Source organism: Glandiceps talaboti, chromosome 16, assembly GCF_964340395.1.
Source record: "Glandiceps talaboti chromosome 16, keGlaTala1.1, whole genome shotgun sequence".
NCBI lineage: Eukaryota > Metazoa > Hemichordata > Enteropneusta > Spengelidae > Glandiceps > Glandiceps talaboti.
In genome coordinates this window covers 10,554,841-10,577,170 of record NC_135564.1, presented here as the reverse complement: position 1 = coordinate 10,577,170, position 22,330 = coordinate 10,554,841, and the positions used below count along the sequence as shown (strand labels likewise).

At 35.5% G+C, this 22,330-nt stretch overlaps 1 protein-coding gene across 1 annotated transcript in view; it reads right to left on the bottom strand.

The window, feature by feature from the left end:
* Positions 1-279: 279 nt before the first annotated feature.
* Positions 280-22,330, bottom strand: part of LOC144447055 (mothers against decapentaplegic homolog 4-like) — a 69,017-nt gene continuing 46,966 nt past the window's right edge. The window contains exons 4-12 of the mRNA XM_078136936.1: positions 17,827-18,060; positions 10,458-10,562; positions 7,310-7,546; positions 6,640-6,789; positions 5,237-5,420; positions 4,655-4,823; positions 4,174-4,312; positions 2,615-2,870; positions 280-552 (exon numbers count right to left, since the gene is read on the bottom strand). Coding sequence (XP_077993062.1) covers positions 2,653-2,870; positions 4,174-4,312; positions 4,655-4,823; positions 5,237-5,420; positions 6,640-6,789; positions 7,310-7,546; positions 10,458-10,562; positions 17,827-18,060 — 1,436 coding nt within the window. The 3' untranslated portion in view covers positions 280-552; positions 2,615-2,652. The remainder of the gene's footprint in view (positions 553-2,614; positions 2,871-4,173; positions 4,313-4,654; positions 4,824-5,236; positions 5,421-6,639; positions 6,790-7,309; positions 7,547-10,457; positions 10,563-17,826; positions 18,061-22,330) is intronic.

Here is a 22,330-nt window from a genome sequence, read left to right as displayed (position 1 = left end):
TGACACAATGCTGCCCAAGTTCCCATACTTCTTTGTATGCGTATGCATTTTCAATGTACAAAATTTGCACACAAAAATAAAATAAAATTGACTAAATAATAGTGTATATTTCACATCACTATGCTTTCTATTCCCTTCTTAGTATTGTGTGAAAATAATTATCAGCAGTGCAAAAAGAATCTGCAGAAGAGATGAAATGAAAACATAGCTCAGACAAGCCAAGGATGTTTAGTAACACACTACTGAATGCAAAACTGCACTTTGTCTCTGCAAGGCTCCAAACACTTATTTTTTTTCTTCAAAAGTTAAAGTTATTGTAACTGGTAAAAGTACTGGGTCCACATCTCTGGATGTATTTCTGACTTCATCATGGCATTATCCACGGGTTGCTTTCTCCAATTCTTGCCACAAATTCTCATTTCTGTTATTCTTACATTACAACACATAAACCAATGATTTTGTTTCAACTCTTCTCCAATCAGCTGAACACCAAACACTTTGTGAAGGTCAAGGGTTAGGGGTCATACTTCGTAAGGTCAAAGAATTTAAAACCTGGAACAAATGCAAACAAGTATTAGTGCTGTCAGCAAACTCATCAGGACTTTGATTACTGCATTTTGTCTTTATCTTTGTTTATGGTATCAAGAAGTTTTGACCATCCTGACAGAAATGTCAAGATTCCAGACTGTCTTCAATTTTTATTTGAATACATTTTAACATCTTTATGTGGACTTATTTTTCTAAATTTGCAAATTCTTGAAAATTTGTTTGTAGATATATACACTTGAATGGTGAATAATAAAGAGAGACAAAAACAAGAGACGGTGATACTATCATTTCCAAATACCCTTACACGCTTGAGACACCCATCTAGTTACATAACCATGGCAACTATTAAACATCTGTTGAAACTGTGCTCACGTTTGAAATTACTTGGCCACAACTGGCACAAGTTTTGTCCCTGTCATAAAGGAAGTTTTAGTCCAGGACTGAAGTTTGACCAGGTCAAATTGATGAGTGAGAATCTTCTTTGTTATGTGTGTTTGGATTTAAAGTGACATATAGTCTGTAACTGTGATCTGTGTAGTCTATGTGTGACATACCACATGCAAAATAAAACATAAAACAATACAATTTTTTCATCAGAATTCAGAATGTGTAAGCACAAATTGGCTTGAAAACCAAGAATTGGTCATTTTGTGGCCCCCCCAAAAATATGACATGTCTGTAAGTAGGAGGTGGGAACTCTACATGATCCCATTTATAAAACACTGTCTTCATGTCTTCAGTGATTGGCTTAGACTGTACCACATGGTATAGACTATTGACCCACAGTGACCTCAATTTGCATATAGGGGTTGTTTTTTCACATTCTACTTTCCCCAGGGCAATATTCATGCACCACTGAAGTCTTATTGATGATTTGCTTTAGGAAGAATCTGTGCCTGAGAATGTGATGTGTTATAAAACACTTATTGCCTTGCCGTATTTGGGCACTAGCAGATGTCATATTACCCCTTGTGCTGTTATGCAGCAATTATTTCTCATAGCTTTCAGCCTTGGGAAACAGTTGCTGCATAACAACTCTCATGGTAATATAGGTCTACTAGTGCCCAAATAAGGTCAGGAAATAAGTGTATAATAGTTCAGCAATAAGATATTTGAACATGAAACAAACATTACGATTACTTTCAGTTACAGACTATACCCCTTTAATGAATATCTAAACGTAAGATCTGTAATTTTCTGTAATTATTTTTTGAAAATAAAACTCATCATTCAGTCTTTAATTTGAGTGATAATTGCTATACATAGGTACTCAATAATTGCCATTTATGTAATTGTTACAGCCCGTTTCATGTTAGTGTTCACTGGCTCTGTTTGATACAACCACGTAGAAACCAATTTTTACACATGCTACACTTTAAGATAGCAAGATTGAATGACTATAGTTTCTTGAGACATTCTGTCTACATGAAGTGAATTAACGTGTCACCATGCCGACATCAAATACAGACATCAAAACATCGGCACCTGCATGTCTGGGTCTAGTTGCAAATATGTTCAAAAAATGGTTTATTTCATTTTAGACAAAATGTAGCAAGAAATTGCAATCTTGCTATCATGTACCATTTTTATTGGTTTCTGCAGGTTTGTATCAAACAGAGCCAGTGAACACTAATATGGAATGGGCAGTATGTAGACAATATCAGTGAACAATACCAGTATTTTTCTAGAAATAAAGTATATATCTCAAACTATTATCAAGCTTTCAAATCATAACACAGACTAAGTTTGGTTAATGTTGACAAAGACGGTTAGCCATTGGCAATAGCTGCAGTTTAGTTACTTTCATGCAGTGAGTGCAGGGTTATGAAGTGCAAATACAGGATTTGAAACTTTGACTAAAATTCCAGGGTATGATGTTACAATACAGAAGGCTGCGCAGATGAAGTTTAATACTTTAGTTAGAAGGAGAGAAAAAACCCGGAACTGTCAGTGATAAATGTTATTTCTTTTAATTTATACAAAAAGAATGATTTGAGAAATGACGAAGATGAGCTTGTTTGAAATGATAGACAGAAGTCTAATTGGGACGAGTGTATTTTCTTACTGCAGCGGGTATTTTTTTTTTTCAGCCACGGTATATATTCAGAGATCTGCCAAACCACGGGTGTTAACTATAGGCATTGTATGCAAAACCTCATCAAGAAGTTGCAGCGCTCTGTGCAAATGAATCTCTATCCAACATGGAGTCTGTTTGATGCTTTGTCGTGGGTAGTCAGGTCCCCAACCCTTGACGAAACTCATGCGAAGAATACACAAACGTCGCAGATCATCCACACCGATCCCTGCTGCAGCTGAGTATGCTGGAAAAAGATAAAAATAATAAATTATTAATTATTACAACGTGATATTTCATCTAGACAGTATTCTATTACGATGTGTTACTTCATCTAGACAGTGTTATGATCTGTAACGTTCTCCTTTGCAATAAGCATGAGTAGAACTCCAGAGAAACCTTGTAAGCCACATAAACGTAGCTTACCACTCTTAGCATAGCAGTATACTTAACTATCAATTCAATAGTTTACTGTAAAGCAGTGTGATTTGAAAACAGGCACAAAATTGCACTGGATTGTACGAGTAACTCTTGTGTCAGATGATGTCAGTAAGATGATGGGAATCAACAAGGAGAATGGAGCTTAGACTCTCTCACAGTCCTCAAAGCTTCGCATAAATAGCTAAAACTTGGGTTGTTTTGTATGTATCTACTGCATAATTGTACTCGTATACTAGTATCCCAGGATCCCTAGCCCTGTACTGTGTGCCCTCATCGATCACATAGGGCTAACCTTTTGTTGATGTGTTAGGCGAAACAACCCAAGTTTTAGCTATTTATGCAAAGCTTCAAGGACTGTGAGAGAGTCTAAATGGAGCTATGGTGTCAATCAATATATCAATCGATCATATTTACTGGTTGACTCAACTATGATTCAGCTCACAATACCACTGCAGTATCAAAGCACTGAGGTGGAACTGTTGCTGCTTAAAATAGTCAAATTTTCAATTGGAATACTGAACAGTAAGGGTGTACTGCTAAGTATGCACCAGGTGAAATGACAATCAAGATGCAACCAACAGCAAAGGTTCTAGGCTAACAACATGAGAACGCTACACTGAAACTTTGCCTTCTATGTTCATAGTTGCATAAATAGTTGCTTATTCTTTTGCAGTTATATATTGGAAACATTTGCATCAGTATATTCTTGAATCCAAAATGGCCGCCAAATCATCACGTCAGTGCAGTATTAAGGTCGTATCTGCTATGACACGACGAAATACTGTGTCAACATGATGGGAAAAAGAAATATTACTGATTTTCTTGAAAACAGGATCACAAATCAACAAATTTTTTATGTTATTTCAAAAAGTCCAGAAATAAGCTTTCACATGGCAAAGTCTGGAGAGATTTTAAAAAACTTTCAATTTTAGAGAAAATGTATTAGGCCATAGAATGACTAGGTTTCTATAGCCCTGTACTTGCATACTACATATAGTGTGTCATGATTTAATGGGTTACCATACACTAAATCTATAAAGAATGGCAAGCCATTTTTTCATCTTGTAAACGATAAAATATGCACATAAGAAGGTTACTATTATACTTACAAACAGCAGGAGCTATTCCTCCAACTGACTGTGGCCCCGGTACATTGCCTGCTACAGCTGCGGCTTGTGCTGCTGCTGCAGCTTGGGCAGTTGCTGCTTGCTGTCTCATTTGTTGATGGCATTGGTGGAGATCAAAGACCTGACAAGACAAGATATGAAATACCATTATTTTCTGAGTGTGGGGAGTGGCAGTACAGAAGAAAACACCACAAGCATCAGTGCAAATACCCCAAGTAACCACACTGGCACTTCTGTATACAGCCTGGAGTTATCCAAAACATCAAATTTTGTACAAGAAACACAACTGTGCCTTCACATGATTTCTTGTGTATGTGGAATGATTGCATATTCATTTGCACGCAGGTGTACAATAATGTTAGCAGGGGTGCAATCCTGTGCAAGTACCAACAGTATGTATGCCAGGAATGCCCACAGTGATTTACTCTTTCAGCCAAAACAAAACTTAAACTCTATCACTTACTTTGATGTAAGCATTTGGATAAATTTTGTGTACTGCATCGCCAGGTGCTCTTCCAGCCTCTCTGTCCAGATAATAACTTTGCACAAAGACAGCATGGTCGCTAAGACAACGCACCCAAACATCACCCTCACCTCGTAGGTCTAATTGCACTCCTCTACCAATATGTAACCTGTAAAGAATTAATACAACAGAAATGAAAACTACAGTAAAATGAAAATGATCATCTCTCCCTCTTGGTCCCTCTGTCTGTGTGTGTGTGTGTGTGTGTGTGTGTGTGTGTGTGTGTGTGTGTGTGTGTGTGTGTGTGTGTGTGTGTCTCTCTCTCTCTCTCTCTCTCTCTCTCTCTCTCTCTCTCTCTCTCTCTCTCTCTCTCTCTCTCTCTCTCTCTCTCTCTCTCTCTCTCTCTCTCTCTCTCTCTCTCTCTCTCTCTCTCTCTCTCTCTCTCTCTCTCTCTCTCTCTCTCTCTCTCTCTCTCTCTCTCTCTCTCTCTCTCTCTCTCTCCCTTTTTTGATGTTCCTCTTTCTTGTCATTTTGATGTCTAAAATCACACGTCTCATTTTACAAATTCCATTTTAACCCTACCTGGCTCTTTCACTAGCCTCTGTCCTGTGTACATTCGACAACTGTCCTAAACAGAATCTGTCACCGCCCGATGGGTCCACATAACCATCAACTGTCACTGTCGGACAACTTGACAAAACTTTGAAAATTTCTCCAACTTGTTGATCCAGTTCAAAATAGGCTATGGAACACCAATGCTCTGGACCTAAAAACAATATTAACATAATTAATTATAAATCTATTCATTTATTACAAATTAACTTTCTCACAAAAACATTGGAAAGTTGCCAACATTAAACGGTACTTTCACTACAGGCTTTTATAAAGACAATGTTGTAAAATTTGGTATCTGGCGAATCATTTCATGATTTTTACATCACATATATTATGCATGATTGCCGAGAAACAGAAACTTGAAATTTGTTCCTGATTGTAGAATAAGAATGGATACTGGACTCCATTAGATAGAATTAATGGAGCTCAAGTTACCTTTTCGAAATTTAGTCCTATTTGTTTGATTGGAAGTTAACAAGTAGTGTGGAGTCATGAATATTCATTTCCAGCTATTACATATGTATGTCGGTTGACTCCCATGGGGCAATGCAGGCCTATGGCAAGGACCAACACTGGACTAATGAACATTAGCTGTTTTTTATTTCATTTTTTGAATAAATTGAAGTGGTTTGGAGTAGTATCATTTTCATTTCAGCAAGAGGATGCTCAGAAATTACACAAAGGTTTGGTACTTTTCTTATTTTGTTCTGTGAGACACAGTTAACAATGACGACAACTACACAGAACTATGATTGTAATGGAGTGTTAAATATCTCATCTTAATCGCTTTTGCCTGACTCACTGATTCCAATAACCTATCTGTCTGTATGATAATTTACCACTCTTTTCCATTAACTCTGTCCATACACATACATCATTTCCTTTGTACGACAGACAAATTCATCATAAAATTTATATTTAATTATCCAGGGATTTTAATCCTGATGTCCTAATAAACATTCATATCAAGAGAATCAGGATATCGTAGGAGTTTTGAACAGTTTGAGAGGAGAGAAAGTGTGATTGGTGGCAACCAACAACACATTGCCCGATATGTCAAACTAAAAACGATGAAAATAATTACTTCAAGGTAGAGCCTCCTTTATTTTTTCAAATCCTGAAAGATTGAAAATCCAGTCACAAATATACTTTGACTTGAAAACATCACCACATCACCACACACACACACACACACACACACACACACACACACACACACACACACGCACATACACACACACACGCACGCGCGCACACACACACACACACACACACACACACACACACACACACACACACACACACACACACACACACACACACACACACACACACACACACAATCTATAAACACAAAATATAACACATACCTGGATGATTTGATAGTGCCTGACTAAGAGCTTCATTTTGTAATTGAGAACCTCCTTGCCAATATGGCGATGGTGGCACACTGCCACTGTGTGTTTCCATGGTACCCCTGTATGCTCGAGTGCTGTCACCTGTCCAAGTTGTGGTATTTCCTACAACACAATGGTGGAAAAGAGTGACAACATATACAACCGTTTGTTGTGTGTGTGTATATATATATATATATATATATATATATATATATACTCACCCAATAACGATAATAATGATAAATTAAGCTGTAACAGTAACACTAAATTATCAAGTAATCATAAAACACCCACACACTTAATAGGTCTGATGACAAATCCTTGAAAACAAAGCAATCATTTTCTCTTGTTAAAATTTTAATTTCATACAAAAAACAAAACAATTTGTCATGCCAGTTCAAACCCTGGTCAATTTTCTATTTCTTTTTCAGGCACAAAAATTTGGAATAACATCCTAACAATTTTTTTTAAAGGCCTTACAATGTTCTGCATCTGTTTTAAATATATTTAGTCCCCAATGGATACTGCCAAGAGAGGATTTATAAGTTTGGTTCCGTCCGTCTGCCTGTTCGTCCATCCATCGTACATCAGCACTTTAAAAAAGAAATCGAATCCAAACAAAAACATCACATTGAATACTTACCCCTGAATTGTTGATTTTGACTGACAGATGTCTGTGTTGGTGAGGTGGGTCCATGTCCACTTTGAGGAGGGGCTCCTGGTGGGGGAGGTGGGTGAGAGTGAGTCTGCGGTGGTGCTGGCGCTGGTGGCGGTGGTGGTGGGACTGTTGGTGGTACTGCTGGTGGTTGTGCTGTTATGTATGCTGGTCTCTCTGGTGGATGTCCAGTAGGTGGACCACCAATATGTCCAACCAGAGCACCTAAGAAATACGGGATATCAGAAGATCATTACTTTACCACTGAAAGTACAAAGCTGTTATCATATAATCATTACATATTTATACAGTAATAATGTTAATTTTTATATATTACATTATAGTGCTTTCCGACACTGTGCTCAAGTACTTTACAACTGGCATTTCCCCTGACACACACACACACACACACACACACACACACACACACATACACACACACATACATGTACATACATGCGTACGTACGTACATACATACACACACACACACACACACACACACACACACACACACACACACACATACATACATACATACATACATACATACATACATACATACAGATACAACTGTACTGTACACTACTTTCTAAAATGCCAGGAGAGCAAACAAATCTGTAAGCACATACACACTGGATTTTAACTTCACATCTTCCATATCTCTCCTTGAACATGAAAGCACAAATGAAGTGAATTGAATATAACATACAATGGTTAGTTGCTAAGGCTGAAATCATTTTACAGGGGATTCTAATTATCTTTCCATAAAATGGGTTACCATTTAGAATCATATTAAATACAGGGAATCCATACATCCACACTATATATATATATATATATATATATATATATATATATATATATATATATATATATATATATATATATATATATATATATATATATATATATATATATATATATATATATATATATATATATATATATATATATATATATATATATATATATATATATATATATATATATATATATATATATATATATATATATATATATATATATATATATATATATATATATATATATATATATATATATATATATAGTGGATGTATGGATTCACTGTATTTAATATGATTCTACACTGGTTGATTTTACCTACTTACCACCCTATTAAACTAAAACTGCAAAGAGGGAGGGTAAAATATTCAGAATTAAACAAAAATACAGAAAAACTATGAGAGAGAACAACGTGAGCAACATGCTTGTGAAAGACAGTTTGACAGTTCCATCACTGAAAGCACATGCAGAATTTATTGTTCTATATTGTAAGCTTGCAGTGGTGCTCTTAACACTACAAAGAGATATGGCAACACATCGTAAGCCATATTTTTATCAATTTTTGTTTTCAAAGTAAGAGGTGCCATTTTCATCACAATATTATTTAGTCGTGGTTTCCAACATAGCAGTCACTATGTTTTCATTTCAAATTTTTTATTTTCTGTTTGAATTAGAAATTTTTCATGTTTGGGATCTTCCAATTTCAATTTTTTTCCACTTTTTTTTTGGTTGACAAAGATTCCAGAGTTGAAAAAGTGTGCATGTACAGGGTGTCTATCATCAAAGACCAGTTGTATATGACACCATCGAAACAAAATATCTATGTATTACTAGATAAAGGACACCAAAGATGGAGTCGTGTGCAGACACCAACCAAGTTACAAAGTCAACCAAGTCGAGAAACACACAGAGAAGAAATATACAGTACTGACAATAGTTTGACTGGCGTTCGTAAGATGATGCAAGCCAGTAAACTCAGCCAAGTTGCATGCACACACACACACACACACACACACACACACACACACACACACACACACACACACACACACACACACACACACACACACACACACACACACAAACACAAACACACACAAATCTTCTGATGACAGTTTGACTGACATTTGTAATGTGACAACATAATCAGGTGTGAACTGCATGAAGTGGTTCTCGTATTTCAGGAAGCTAACTCGGAAGTAAGGAGACACCAAGCAATTGTCTGCCTTGCGGCCAGTTTGGCCAAGCTCTATGACATTTACAGCCAGGCTTACAATGACATTACATACATGCAGCCTACAGCAAAACATCTGATGCATACAATCAACAAATGTTATTGCAAAAGCTTTTAGGCGTCCTTTTGTTGGCCAATGAGCACTTACAAACTTTTATTGAAAGTTGTACATGCAACAACAACTTCTAAACGTAGCAGTAGCTGGCAGTAAGCGGAGCAAGCTCTAAGTTTTATAGTTTTATTTTTCTAATTTGACATTTTTACATACATTGTAAAAAGACAGGTGTTAGCACTATAAGACTAAGTGAAGCATTTAGCGAGGTCAGCACATCTAATCTATAAAGTTAACAAATATTTGGAGGGGTTTGCCTGATTTTTAGTCGGTATGATACACATGTAATGACAGTAAGCATTATCACATTAATTTTAAAACAAATTTAAAATATGAAATTCAAAATTTGGACATCAACTTTCATTTATCAAAACTTTTTCACTGAAAATGAAAGCCCTTCAATTTTCTCCAAACTGCCATTTAAAAGTTTTGATACCGGTTCTTTTGAAACAATACAAGAAAATTTGGGGTTCTGAATTCCAAAGTTATGGAGCAATACACAATTTTTTTTCCATATCTCATAACATTTCAAATTAGCAGTTTATCTTTTTCATATAAGAGAAAACAGTTCACCAACATTTACAAATTTTTTTTTTTTTAAATCAATTTCTCCCTTGAAATTCATAGTTTTTAATTTTGCACATAGAAAAATGTACACACAAAAAGTGTTGTTTTTTTTAAATTTGAATTCTGAAACTTAAATTTCTACTATAAAATTTGTAGTTTTTATACATAAGCATGCATCTTTATGATACAGACATTTTTTACTTTAAATTTAAAAAACAATTCATACAGGCAATTTTCAACTTTTTAGAAATTCATACAGGCAATTTTCAACTTAAGATTCCATAATTTCCACAGGCTGCAGTAACCTCTGAGATAAGGCAGATTTATTTATATAAAGCAATCTAGCCAACTATTCTACGGCAGATGGCAGCAAGCTGAGGCTAGAAATGTGCTTTCTACAAGTTCATAAATGCTCACTTTGTCTGTCAGGATCCGTATTTGGAGGAACAGACTCATTGCCAATAAAACCATTGGCTCCAGTTATACTAACTGGGACTGGTTGTCCCGGTGGGCTTCCAACATCTGAAGAGGGGAATAATAAGAGTTATTGTACAGTATCTGTCAATATCCCATTTTTGATTGGTCAGCATTTAGCTATGTTATATTCTCATTGGTCAGCATTTACCTATACTATATTCTTATTGGTCTGTGTGAGGTTTCATAGTTTGCATCTTTTGGTTTTACAGTTTGTATCCTGTCATCCCTTAAATTCTGCAGGGCTTGAATTTACTGAAACAGTATAGTCTTGGGCACATAGACTACTAAACATTGTATCTACACTACCAAATTAGCAGTAGCCCAGGACACATAGACTACTAAACATTGTATCTAGACTACCAAATTAGCAGTAGTCCAGGACATATCGACTACTAAACATTGTATCTAGACTACAAAATTAGCAGTAGTCCAGGACATATCGACTACTAAGCATTGAATCTAGACTACAAAATTAGCAGTAGTCCAGGACATATCGACTACTAAGCATTGAATCTAGACTACAAAATTAGCAGTAGTCCAGGACATATCGACTACTAAATATTGTACAAATGTATCTGGACTGCAAAATTCACAAGGTGGTAGTCTGTTAGAGCAATGGAAATTAACAGAAAACTGTAGCTGAAACAGTTCACTTGGCTATCTGACTACCAAGTGTAGAAGTTAAAATCAAGCTCTGTGACTCTGCATGTGGGTAGACATGAGAACTAAACAAAATTTCAGCTTAGAGAACTTAGAGAGGAAAGAGGCTTGTTCAAATTGAACCCCAATGTCATACAGATCTTACATGTGCACTTCAGAATTTACAACAACAACAAAACTATCTTCCTCTAGAAACCCACAGAAAAGTATCTGCGTATTGTGGTGCAAAGATTGCAATAATCAGTTAGCCTTTTTTCGGATACTCCTAGATGTACTTTTAAGGACAAACAAACTCAAAAAAAAGTTATATTTCTGAGAAGAAGTTGCCTGAAGTCGTTTACATTTAGTCATTATATGACCCATTGCAGATGTCACTGAGTGCCTCAAGAGAAATTTCTCCTTTAGTGATTAAATTTCAACCCAAAATATCTTATTTTAAGATTAGCTTATGGGCATCAAATTTATCAAATATTCCGTCCTCAATGTTATTGTCATATCTTTATTGACATAATCCTTTAACCAATGCTTTCCTGAAATTTTTCTATTTTACCATCAACTGGTCTGCGAAACCTAATCAATTTGGCATGGCAACGACAACTGTTGTCTCAGTGTTATGCTTTGTACATTTGTACATATTTAAACAGTCGTTCAACAAAGTCTTGCTTGAAATGAAACCTTTCTAGTTTAACCAAGTAAAAGTAATGAATCCGACACACAACTGTTGTGTGTTTCTATCTACTTCTATTCTATTCATTATCTGCATTTTGGAATATGCAACATTACACAATGCACAAGCCAGATTCAACAAAAAATATGGGATATATACTCTGGTCATTCTACATCACAACAACACATGTCTACGTCATTGGTTCTGCTATGTTCAAAATACAAGTCAAAACGCTCAAAATTGCTATTCATTACTTTCACAAATTTTAACACCGGTACTGGTGATGGTACAATTATATTATTCTCCAACATTTTTCTTCATTCAGCCGGAAAATACTTGTGACTTCAGGGTTGTCACTACGAGTTGCTAGACGAGTATTAACAAGGGCCCCTTAGGTCACTCATATTTTCCTTGGCTGAACAAAGAAAAATATTGAATCTAATTATACCATGTACAAGCCAAGTTATTGTCTTTGAACACAAAATATGGATTGTATACCCTGGTCGTTCTACGTCACAATAACCCATGTCTATGACATCTGTTCTGCAATGCTCAAAATAGGAGTCAAAACATTCCAAATCGCCATTATTTTCCAAGATTTTTCATAACTTATGCTTGAGGAGGTATAATTATATTAATCCCCAATATATTTTTTTCATTCACTCAGACAATACTCGTGACCCATCTCACGACTCGTAGTGACAAGGCCCCTTATAAAAAGAAAAAAAACTTTTCTATAGCTCTGCCAAACTGATTTTCATACCCACGTTTCAATCCTCATCCACACTGCGCTTTTAAAGGCCAAGGTTTCAATCCCAGGTTCTTAACATTAGCGTTATCCTATCAGTGGAGCCACAGGGCTTTAATAGGATTATTCTTTTGTTCTGGGCCAACTTTTTGTATAGCTCTGCCAGACTGCATTTTTCACACCTAAAGGTTAACGCTCATCCTAAGATCTTTCCCTTAATTCAAAGTATTAGCTACATCATGGCTCAATATATCAACAAAAAGTTTCGTCTTGCCACGAGTGGAAATTCAGCCTACTAAATTATGCATAACCTCAATCAAATCTACGATTTTTAAATGAACAATTTGAAATATTAATCATGTTATTCCATGTACAGCTCTTGGTTGCAATTTATGTATGCCATATGGTAGATGCACACACAAGACTGGTTGAACTCTACAAAGCTACTTAGAGAGAGAGGGGTACTTCCAAAGTAGTATCTTTGATGACATTATAAATTCACGCACTTCAAAAATGACAAATGGCTAACTGAGACAGTTTATGATAGCATTGATAAGGCTCATTAGTTTCAGACTTTCATTCTTAAAAAACTTCAACTAAATTAGTTATCTATCATTTCTTTGCAAATTTTACTGCAAAAAAAATGTTCATGTTCAAATGTAACATTGGTTTGGTTCTTTGGGTTCACACTTATCATGTTAAAATCTGAAATTAACTTTTACAAATTTAGCCATTTGTCATCTCTTTGACAAATTTTTAGCCAAAAAAATGTTCATGTTCACAAATAACATAAATTTGGCTCATTAGTTTTAGAATTTCCTTTTAAATCTGTCATAATTCTTTATTTAAATTTATTTGTCATCTTTTCCGCCAAAATTTTGCAAAATATTTTCATGTTCAAAGATTATAGATTTGGTTTAATAGTTTCAACCTTTCCATCAATCCATCCTAAATTTGATATAAATTTTGACTAAATTACTTATCCATCATCTTTTGACAAATTTTCACTAATGAGAAATTTTTATACTTCAAAAGTACACTAATAATCTACAGTTCAGCAGCTTCATACTTCCCAAAATCTCTTATCTGAATATTTGGCAAAAAAAAATTTCATTCTCATTTTGGACCTATCAGTGAGGTTTCTTTGTTGCAATGCTTGTACATTTCAGAACGTGTTCACAAATAAGATACTTCAAAAAGGACATTTTTTTTTCTTCTGAATGACTGTTGACATTGAATGAATTGTTGACATTCCTGTTACCCTTCACTGCTCTAAGTAATGAGTGATTAAGAGCATGTACAAAACACACACAAAACATTTCAGCTGAACATTTTTTTGACAATTTTTGAAACAATTTCATATTCATCTACAGCCAAAGCTCCTCCAAAATCAAACTGACAAGTCAAATTTGGTTGTCGGACACAAAAAGACTGAGTATTTTTTCAATATAATTTCTGATATTGAAGAATTTCATTATCTTTGTCTCAAATCTCTCTCAACAGTACATTTCAAACCCTACATATAGGGGTTCAAATCAGACTACCGCTGTTATTTACTTGGACAGCTGAATTTTTTTCAATTCCAGATTTAAAGTATATAGACTGTAACAAAGGCTACATTTTGGTTAAAGTCAGTAGATAATAACACATACATTCATAACATATTTAGGAACAAATCACCACGGATGGCAGCATGATAAAGTTGGTTGAATATACAAATACAGACTTAGTAATCAAAATTCTGTTGTTGTCCGAATATTTTTAGTAAAAATTATGTCACTGTATAATTTTCCTATCATATCTGAGTACATAGTCACACTTCTACCAGATGTTAGCCCGGATTAAAAATGTAGTTACATGTAGCAGCGTAATGAAATATGAAACAAAAGTAACCACACTCTCATAAAGTTGCAGACTGACTCCATTAAACTTTAAGCTTCTGCCAAGCAAGAAAGTTACAGTTGTGGTATGGTTACTTAGAACACAGATATAAATATTGATACATTCATACATAATATATACATATATTGAAATAATATCTCCATGTTTATGAAAATTTGGAGTTTGTTCACATTCAGCTTGGTCATGAATATTTCAAAAGAAATCAATATGATAAAAGCAAACTTGGCTGTCGAACAATTTCATATTAAAGAAACCTAACCTTCAGAAGACTCATGTTCAGAAATGTCCTCTGATTCACATCTGAAAGGTCAAAGGTCAATTATTGCCCAGTTTGATCATCGAATCACAAAAAAAAAAATGTGTGGTGTCCCAAATCCTGTCTTCCATCATTTTAAATAGCCATATGATGGTTTGGGAAAGATTTCATTTTAAATCAGGGGAGCTTCTCTGGTCATCAGAAACATATGTGAGTGATTCGAATGGAGCTAAATATTGCTAGTGATGCTACATTTTCAGTGCCCTTTGGAACTCAGTTTAGATTTTCAAGAGTACACAGTCGTGTACGAATTGCATTTTATTTCAATTCCACCTCACACCTCAAAATAAAACACTTTGAGTCTCAAAAAAAAATAATTACATGAATTCAGACACTTAAATTGAAGGAAAAAAACATAAACTCAAATAGCAGAATAAGGGATTCAAGATTTTTTGTCTCGTAGTTGAGATGTGTATAATTAATAAAAGTCTAACGGAAAAATTGTAACCTCAGATTTATTTGTATTTTTGGTTGGAAATACCAATATTGCAATATTTACCCATCTATCTTTTGGAAAAAATATTGGAAATAACGATTTGTACAAACAGTTCTGAAAGAAATGTTTAAAACAGATGTTTCAAACAGGATTCCCATTATTGATGTTTTACAATTAAAATCACCAAGTCCGAAACCAAACTTTGTCTCGCTCAACGAAAATCTTATTAACACTGCTACATTGTATTGTCAGGCTGAACAAAAATCTTACCAAAAGTGCTACACATTTTCTTCTGGCTCAAGAAATATCTCTGTTGGTAAGATTTTGGTTGAGCCAGACAATAAAATGCAGCACTTTTTGTCAGATTTTGGTTGAGCCAGACAATAAAATGTTGCATTTTAGTCAGATTTTGGTTGAGCCAGAAGATACAAGTCATTGAGAATGACATAGTCCCCGCTTTGATTGGGTTTTAAGGAATTATCACTACTCTGATCACGCAACAACAATTGTGAACCTAAATCAAACAGACTTAGATATGTTGTGTCTGCTTGTTGGACATGGAACATGCCTACAACAATAAAGGATTGGTTGGGTATGGGGGATCATATCATGATGAAAATGGATATGCACATGTATGTCATAGAACACTGTCCTGATACCAACTTTGAATGAGATCTGTTCAAGCATGTCTGAGTTATGGCTTTGGACATGGAAAATTCACAAACAAAATAGCTGCCAGGCAGCCATATTGGATCGTATCACGACAAAAATGGATATGCACATGTATGTTATAGAACACTGTCCTAATATCAACTTTGAATGAGATCTGTTCAAGCATGTCTGAGTTATGGCTTTGGACATGGAAAATTCACAAACAAAATAGCTGCCAGGCAGCCATATTGGATTGTATCACGACAAAAATGGATATGCACATGTATGTCATAGAACACTGTCCTAATGCCAACTTTGAATGAGATCTGTTTAAGCATGTCTGAGTTATGGCTTTGGACATGGAAAATTCACAAACAAAATGGCTGCCAGGCGGCCATATTGGATCGTATCACGACGAAAATGGATATGCACATGTATGTCATAGAACACTGTCCTAATGCCAACTTTGAATGAGATCTGTTCAAGCATGTCCGAGTTATGGCTTTAGACAGGGAAAATTTGCAAACAAAATGGCTGCTAGGCGGCCATATTGGATCGTATCATGAAACAAATTGACATGCATATGTATGCCACTGTATGTTGCCCCAGTGCCAAGTTTGAAAAAAATCAGTCCAGGCATCTCCAAAAAACGGCTGTGGACGGACGGACGGACAGACGGACGGACAGAACCCAATCCATAAGTCCCCGTCCCGGACTTTGTCCGGCGGGGACTAAAAATGTAGCACTTTTAGTCAGATTTTGGTTGAGCCAGACAATAAAATGTATCACTTTTAGTCACATTTTGGTTGAGCCAGATGACATAATATAGCACTTTTAGTCAGATTTTGATTGAGCCAGACAATAAAATGTATCACTTTTAGTCACATTTTGGTTGAGCCAGATGACATAATATAGCACTTTTAGTCAGATTTTGATTGAGCCAGACAATAAAATGTAGCACTTTTAGTCAGATTTTGGTTGAGCCAGACAATAAAATGTATCACTTTTAGTCAGATTTTGGTTGAGCCAGATGACATAATATAGCACTTTTAGTCAGATTTTGATTGAGCCAGACAATAAAATGTATCACTTTTAGTCACATTTTGGTTGAGCCAGATGACATAATATAGCACTTTTAGTCAGATTTTGATTGAGCCAGACAATAAAATGTAGCACTTTTAGTCAGATTTTGGTTGAGCCAGACAATAAAATGTATCACTTTTAGTCACATTTTGGTTGAGCCAGATGACATAATATAGCACTTTTAGTCAGATTTTGATTGAGCCAGACAATAAAATGTATCACTTTTAGTCACATTTTGGTTGAGCCAGATGACATAATATAGCACTTTTAGTCAGATTTTGATTGAGCCAGACAATAAAATGTATCACTTTTAGTCACATTTTGGTTGAGCCAGATGACATAATATAGCACTTTTAGTCAGATTTTGATTGAGCCAGACAATAAAATGTATCACTTTTAGTCACATTTTGGTTGAGCCAGATGACATAATATAGCACTTTTAGTCAGATTTTGATTGAGCCAGACAATAAAATGTATCACTTTTAGTCACATTTTGGTTGAGCCAGATGACATAATATAGCACTTTTAGTCAGATTTTGATTGAGCCAGACAATAAAATGTATCACTTTTAGTCACATTTTGGTTGAGCCAGATGACATAATATAGCACTTTTAGTCAGATTTTGATTGAGCCAGACAATAAAATGTATCACTTTTAGTCACATTTTGGTTGAGCCAGATGACATAATATAGCACTTTTAGTCAGATTTTGATTGAGCCAGTTTCATTAGAGGAACTCAAGGAATGTGACACTTCATCATTCTTGATCTGGTTGTATTTGTTATTTGTTTTTTCTTTGTTCTTTATTTCACAACTTTCCCATCAGAAAAAAATGGATGACTCTTACCTGTACTATGTGGTGGTGGTGGAGGTGGTGGTGGTGGTTGTTGAGGAGATATTATTGATAATCTATTTGGAAAAGCATCGGCCGGTGAGGATTGAGAGGCTGGGTGAGGTAGTGTCCCTGGTTGGGTGGTATGTTGTATTGTCTGTAAGGTGCCATTACTTGTACCAGGTTGGCCTCCTTCAACTTGTACACACTCATGAACAAATTCATCTTTTACCAGTCTGCTAGGTGGTCCTGTACAAAGAGATGTACAAATTACATGTATATATACTACACTGTGGAAATGGGGGTCGGTGTAGCATTTCACTTATGGGACAGGATATATTTGTCCATAAACATGCAACACCTTCAAATCCTCAACAATAAACCCATCATAAATGAAAACCACTGAAACATTTGAGTCTGGCTAGAAATGAACAAACTGTGATTGACAGGTAACAATACACGACTTGACTAGATCTCAAATATCAATATTACTGTACGTCACATATTAAGTTATAATATGAAATATTCATTATAACAGAGGGCTCTAGGGACAAGTCTAAGATTTCAGACGACACTGTAGGAGTTGGACTAGAAGGACATGTAACAAAAAGTTTACACTGACAGACTTAAAGTAACTTTCCACTTATAAAGCCACTATCAGATTAGGGTGAGAAAAAGTTATCTGGCAGAGCGATAGAAAATGTTGGTCCAGAACAAAAGAATGATGGTATTGCATCCCTGTGTGTCCACAGATAAGACAGTAGTTATCCAAGTGCTTGGGAGTGATTCAAACAGAAATTAGAAGCACATTCTTGCAAGCGAAAATTCACTTATTTGACACAACTAACAGGATTTCTAGTTATCAACCCCTGTATTAATCTGAAGGAGCATGGCAACAATTCTTAAAACTCGCCACAAAATAAAAAGTATTTACTTGATACCAGACATGTTAACCACTCAAAGGAAGCTGAAAAGCAGCTCACTCAATAAAACAGAAACATGTTTAACAGACAATACACACGAAAAACAAACAAAACCTGAATCTAAAATCATTTATGATTTAATCAAAACCAAAAATAAAATGATCCATTCCGCAAATTTGATATTATCATTATTATTGTCATCATTTTGAAAGGCAACACACTTTCATTTGTAACTTACTGTATAAATATCCCTGACAAGACAGACATCAGCAACAATTAGAGATAAACTTCCAAAAATTCTTTCAACTCTGAGAGTAGAAATTTCATTTGTGCTAAAGCAGCCACAAACATTTATTCTCACCATATATTATGAAAATGCAAATTCACACACAAAAGAATTATCATTCACAAAATATCTGTGACTTGACAATTTGTAACTTTGACTTTCCTCCTCCTTTTAGATCACATTACAGCTAAACTAGGGAATGCTCACCAGAAAACTGTACATAACACGATCAAATGTCGATCATTTGATAAGTTGAGGTGGTTGTTTTACTCACTACACAAGTTTTGATTACTTTCATTCTCAATAACAATCAAGCTGCATTCAGTTCTAAAAGTGTTGTTATCTATCAAGTAAAACAACAACCTAAACTTCCAAAATGATCAACTTTGATTGTAAATGTATATGTTACATATTTGTACAAGTAGTCTTCTGGAGAATACTGTCTGTTTTGGCTGTAAATGTAATTACTTCAAATGTCTTGTCCCACAAGCTATTGAGTTTTGGTTTGTTCGTGGGTTTTTGGTGGGTTTTTTGTTGTTGTTGGTTTTTCTTTCTTTTTTTCTTTTTTTTTTTTGGGGGGGGGGGGGGGAGGGAGGGGGGTTTGTTGTTATTTTTTGTGGGGTGGAAGAGGGGGAAAGCTTTAGCCTTACATCTCCTGTCTCCTTTGTGTGGAAACAAAAAATTGTTGATTGTGGTGATGAAATGGTAGAAACCTAAAAAGTGCAAACGAAGCCATAAAAATGTCTATATTACTGAATACTGCAAACAACATTTTGTCTACATCGAGCTGAATTACATCTACACACTAACATGTTATCCATACCCTTCGTACAACATATATTATAGTGTACAAACATTTTTCCCACTTTCAGGATTCACGAGTTTCTTCTGAAAGTCAAAACATGATATAATATAACACCCTAAAATATTACTGATTCCTTCACTTCTGTGTATTGAGTTTTCATATGCTTAGCAATAACACTCTATCATATCTGTTGATGGCTCAAAAGTAGCAATATGGCACATAGACATCTAGACTACCAAATAAACAGTAGTACAGGACACAGATTACTAAACATTGTATCTAGCCTACCAAATAAACAGTAGTACAGGACACAGATTACTAAACATTGTATCCAGCCTACCAAATAAACAGTAGTACAGGACACAGATTACTAAACATTGTATCTAGCCTACCAAATAAACAGTAGTACAGGACACAGATTACTAAACATTGTATCTAGACTACCAAATTAGCGGTAGTCCAGGACACATAGAGTACTAAACATTGTATCTACACTACCATATTAGCAGTAGTCCAGGACACATAGACTACTAAACATTGTATCTAGACTACCAAATTAGCAGTAGTCCAGGACACATAGACTACTAAATTAGTTTTAGCACTGCTATATGGAGCTAAAATTATATCTTTATCGGCCATTGTCACAAGCTTACAGTTAGTATATCATAAAAACATAACATGAAGCCCGAGATAGACAACAAAATTACAACCACCATATTGCCACATTACAACTACCGTTAAGAGTTAATTAATGGTGGTTTTGTTGGAATTGTTTTCATGATGATGTTTAACTTGGCACCTGAAAAAGACAACCAAAATCTAACCATCAAACTTGACAACATCTCTAGGAGCTGATAAGGAAATGGTGGCTTTGTTGGAACTACTTGCACGGCAAAGTGTAACTTTTCCAGCAACATTGATTCTCAAGTGTTATTTTAACATGGACCTATTGAGGCAGACTTGCGGTAGCTCTTTTGTGTGTACTTACAATGTTCTGCTTTCATTGCGAGGTGAAAGTGGTATTAGCTTATGACCTTAACAAATTGCCACCATTGTCAGAACTCAGTCAAGCCAAGCACCACGTCTTTCCATAACAGACAAAGACAGAATTGTTTCAGCAATAGCGAAAACTGATAATATTTTAGATAACCTCAGCCGAAAATCATTTGAAATATTTTGGCTTTGCAATTTTGTTTTGGCAATTTTTGGCTTAGAACACACTATGCTGATAATACACAGACTGACTCGATTCTTGGCATTTACCTGCAACTTCCTTGAAGTGCCAATAAGATCGGTGATGGTTACAGTAGAAAGCAGCAGACGACGACCCACTGCTATTGGATGTACCTTCGCCTCGTCGTTGTGGATGTATTTTCGCCATCTGCACGTATGGTGAATAACGTCTGTGAGCATGATTGGCCGCAGATGCTGATTCGCACATTTTTCCAGGGAGACGACTAATTCAGAACGAAAACGTCAACTATAATACGCTAGTTTTGTCGGGATGCAGCTCTAGCCTCGTCTCCATTCAGAAGCAATCAGCTGACATTTGGAGAGCAAAGAGGCATAGACATGCTCGGAGCTATATTGCAACCAGAGACTAGGGATTGGTTTAGAATGATGATTAGCCTCCATTGTACATCAACCATTGAGGTAATTGCTGATTGGGCTGTCCATGAAGCAACATATGGTCACTGTACAATACTTTCACTTCTGTTAACAAGACATACACAAAAAACATGCAGAGACTACTCTAAAGCTGTCAATTCTGGTTCACACCAATACAAGAGTTTTTGCTAAGATTTTAGGACTTCAGTTTGGGTGCCTTGTCTACATCTAACACCACCAATACAACAGTCAATGAGTCATGATTTAAGGACTTTGGTTACCCAATGGGTGCCTAGTCTAAAATTATCAGTTTTATTTATTTGAAGTTCACACCAATACAAGAGTTTTTGTGCAGATTAAAAAACTTGGTTCTATCAAAGAAGGTTTTGGATGCCTTATCTAAAACAATCAATACACCAATGTGATTTCATTTGGGTATCTCGTCTCAAACCATCATCAATTCTGATTATTCGTACTTCACACCAGAACAGATTTTTCACACCAGAACAGATTTTTCTCCAAAGATGTAGGGACTTCAGAATGACACAAAGTCTGGGGTAATTACTCTTTGATTGTCAATTCTAATTATTTGTAGTTCATGTCGTCACACTGTTTTTGTTCAGATTTTCGAAAGACTTAGGTGTAAAACAAGGCTGACTACTTCCTAAACCTTGCTACTGGATAATTGTAGTAGTTTTGCTAAGATTAAAAGAACTTTGCAATTAATCACACAAAGTTTGTGAAATCCAGGAAAACCTTTCACATTGTCATGAACATGTTACAAACACTTTGGTTAGGAATGCTAGGAAAAAGCACAGGGAAATTTTTACTGGAATTAGGCCCAATAAAAATGTGTTTGATTCCGGTTACCCGACCCAACCTAGTTTTTCACTGCTG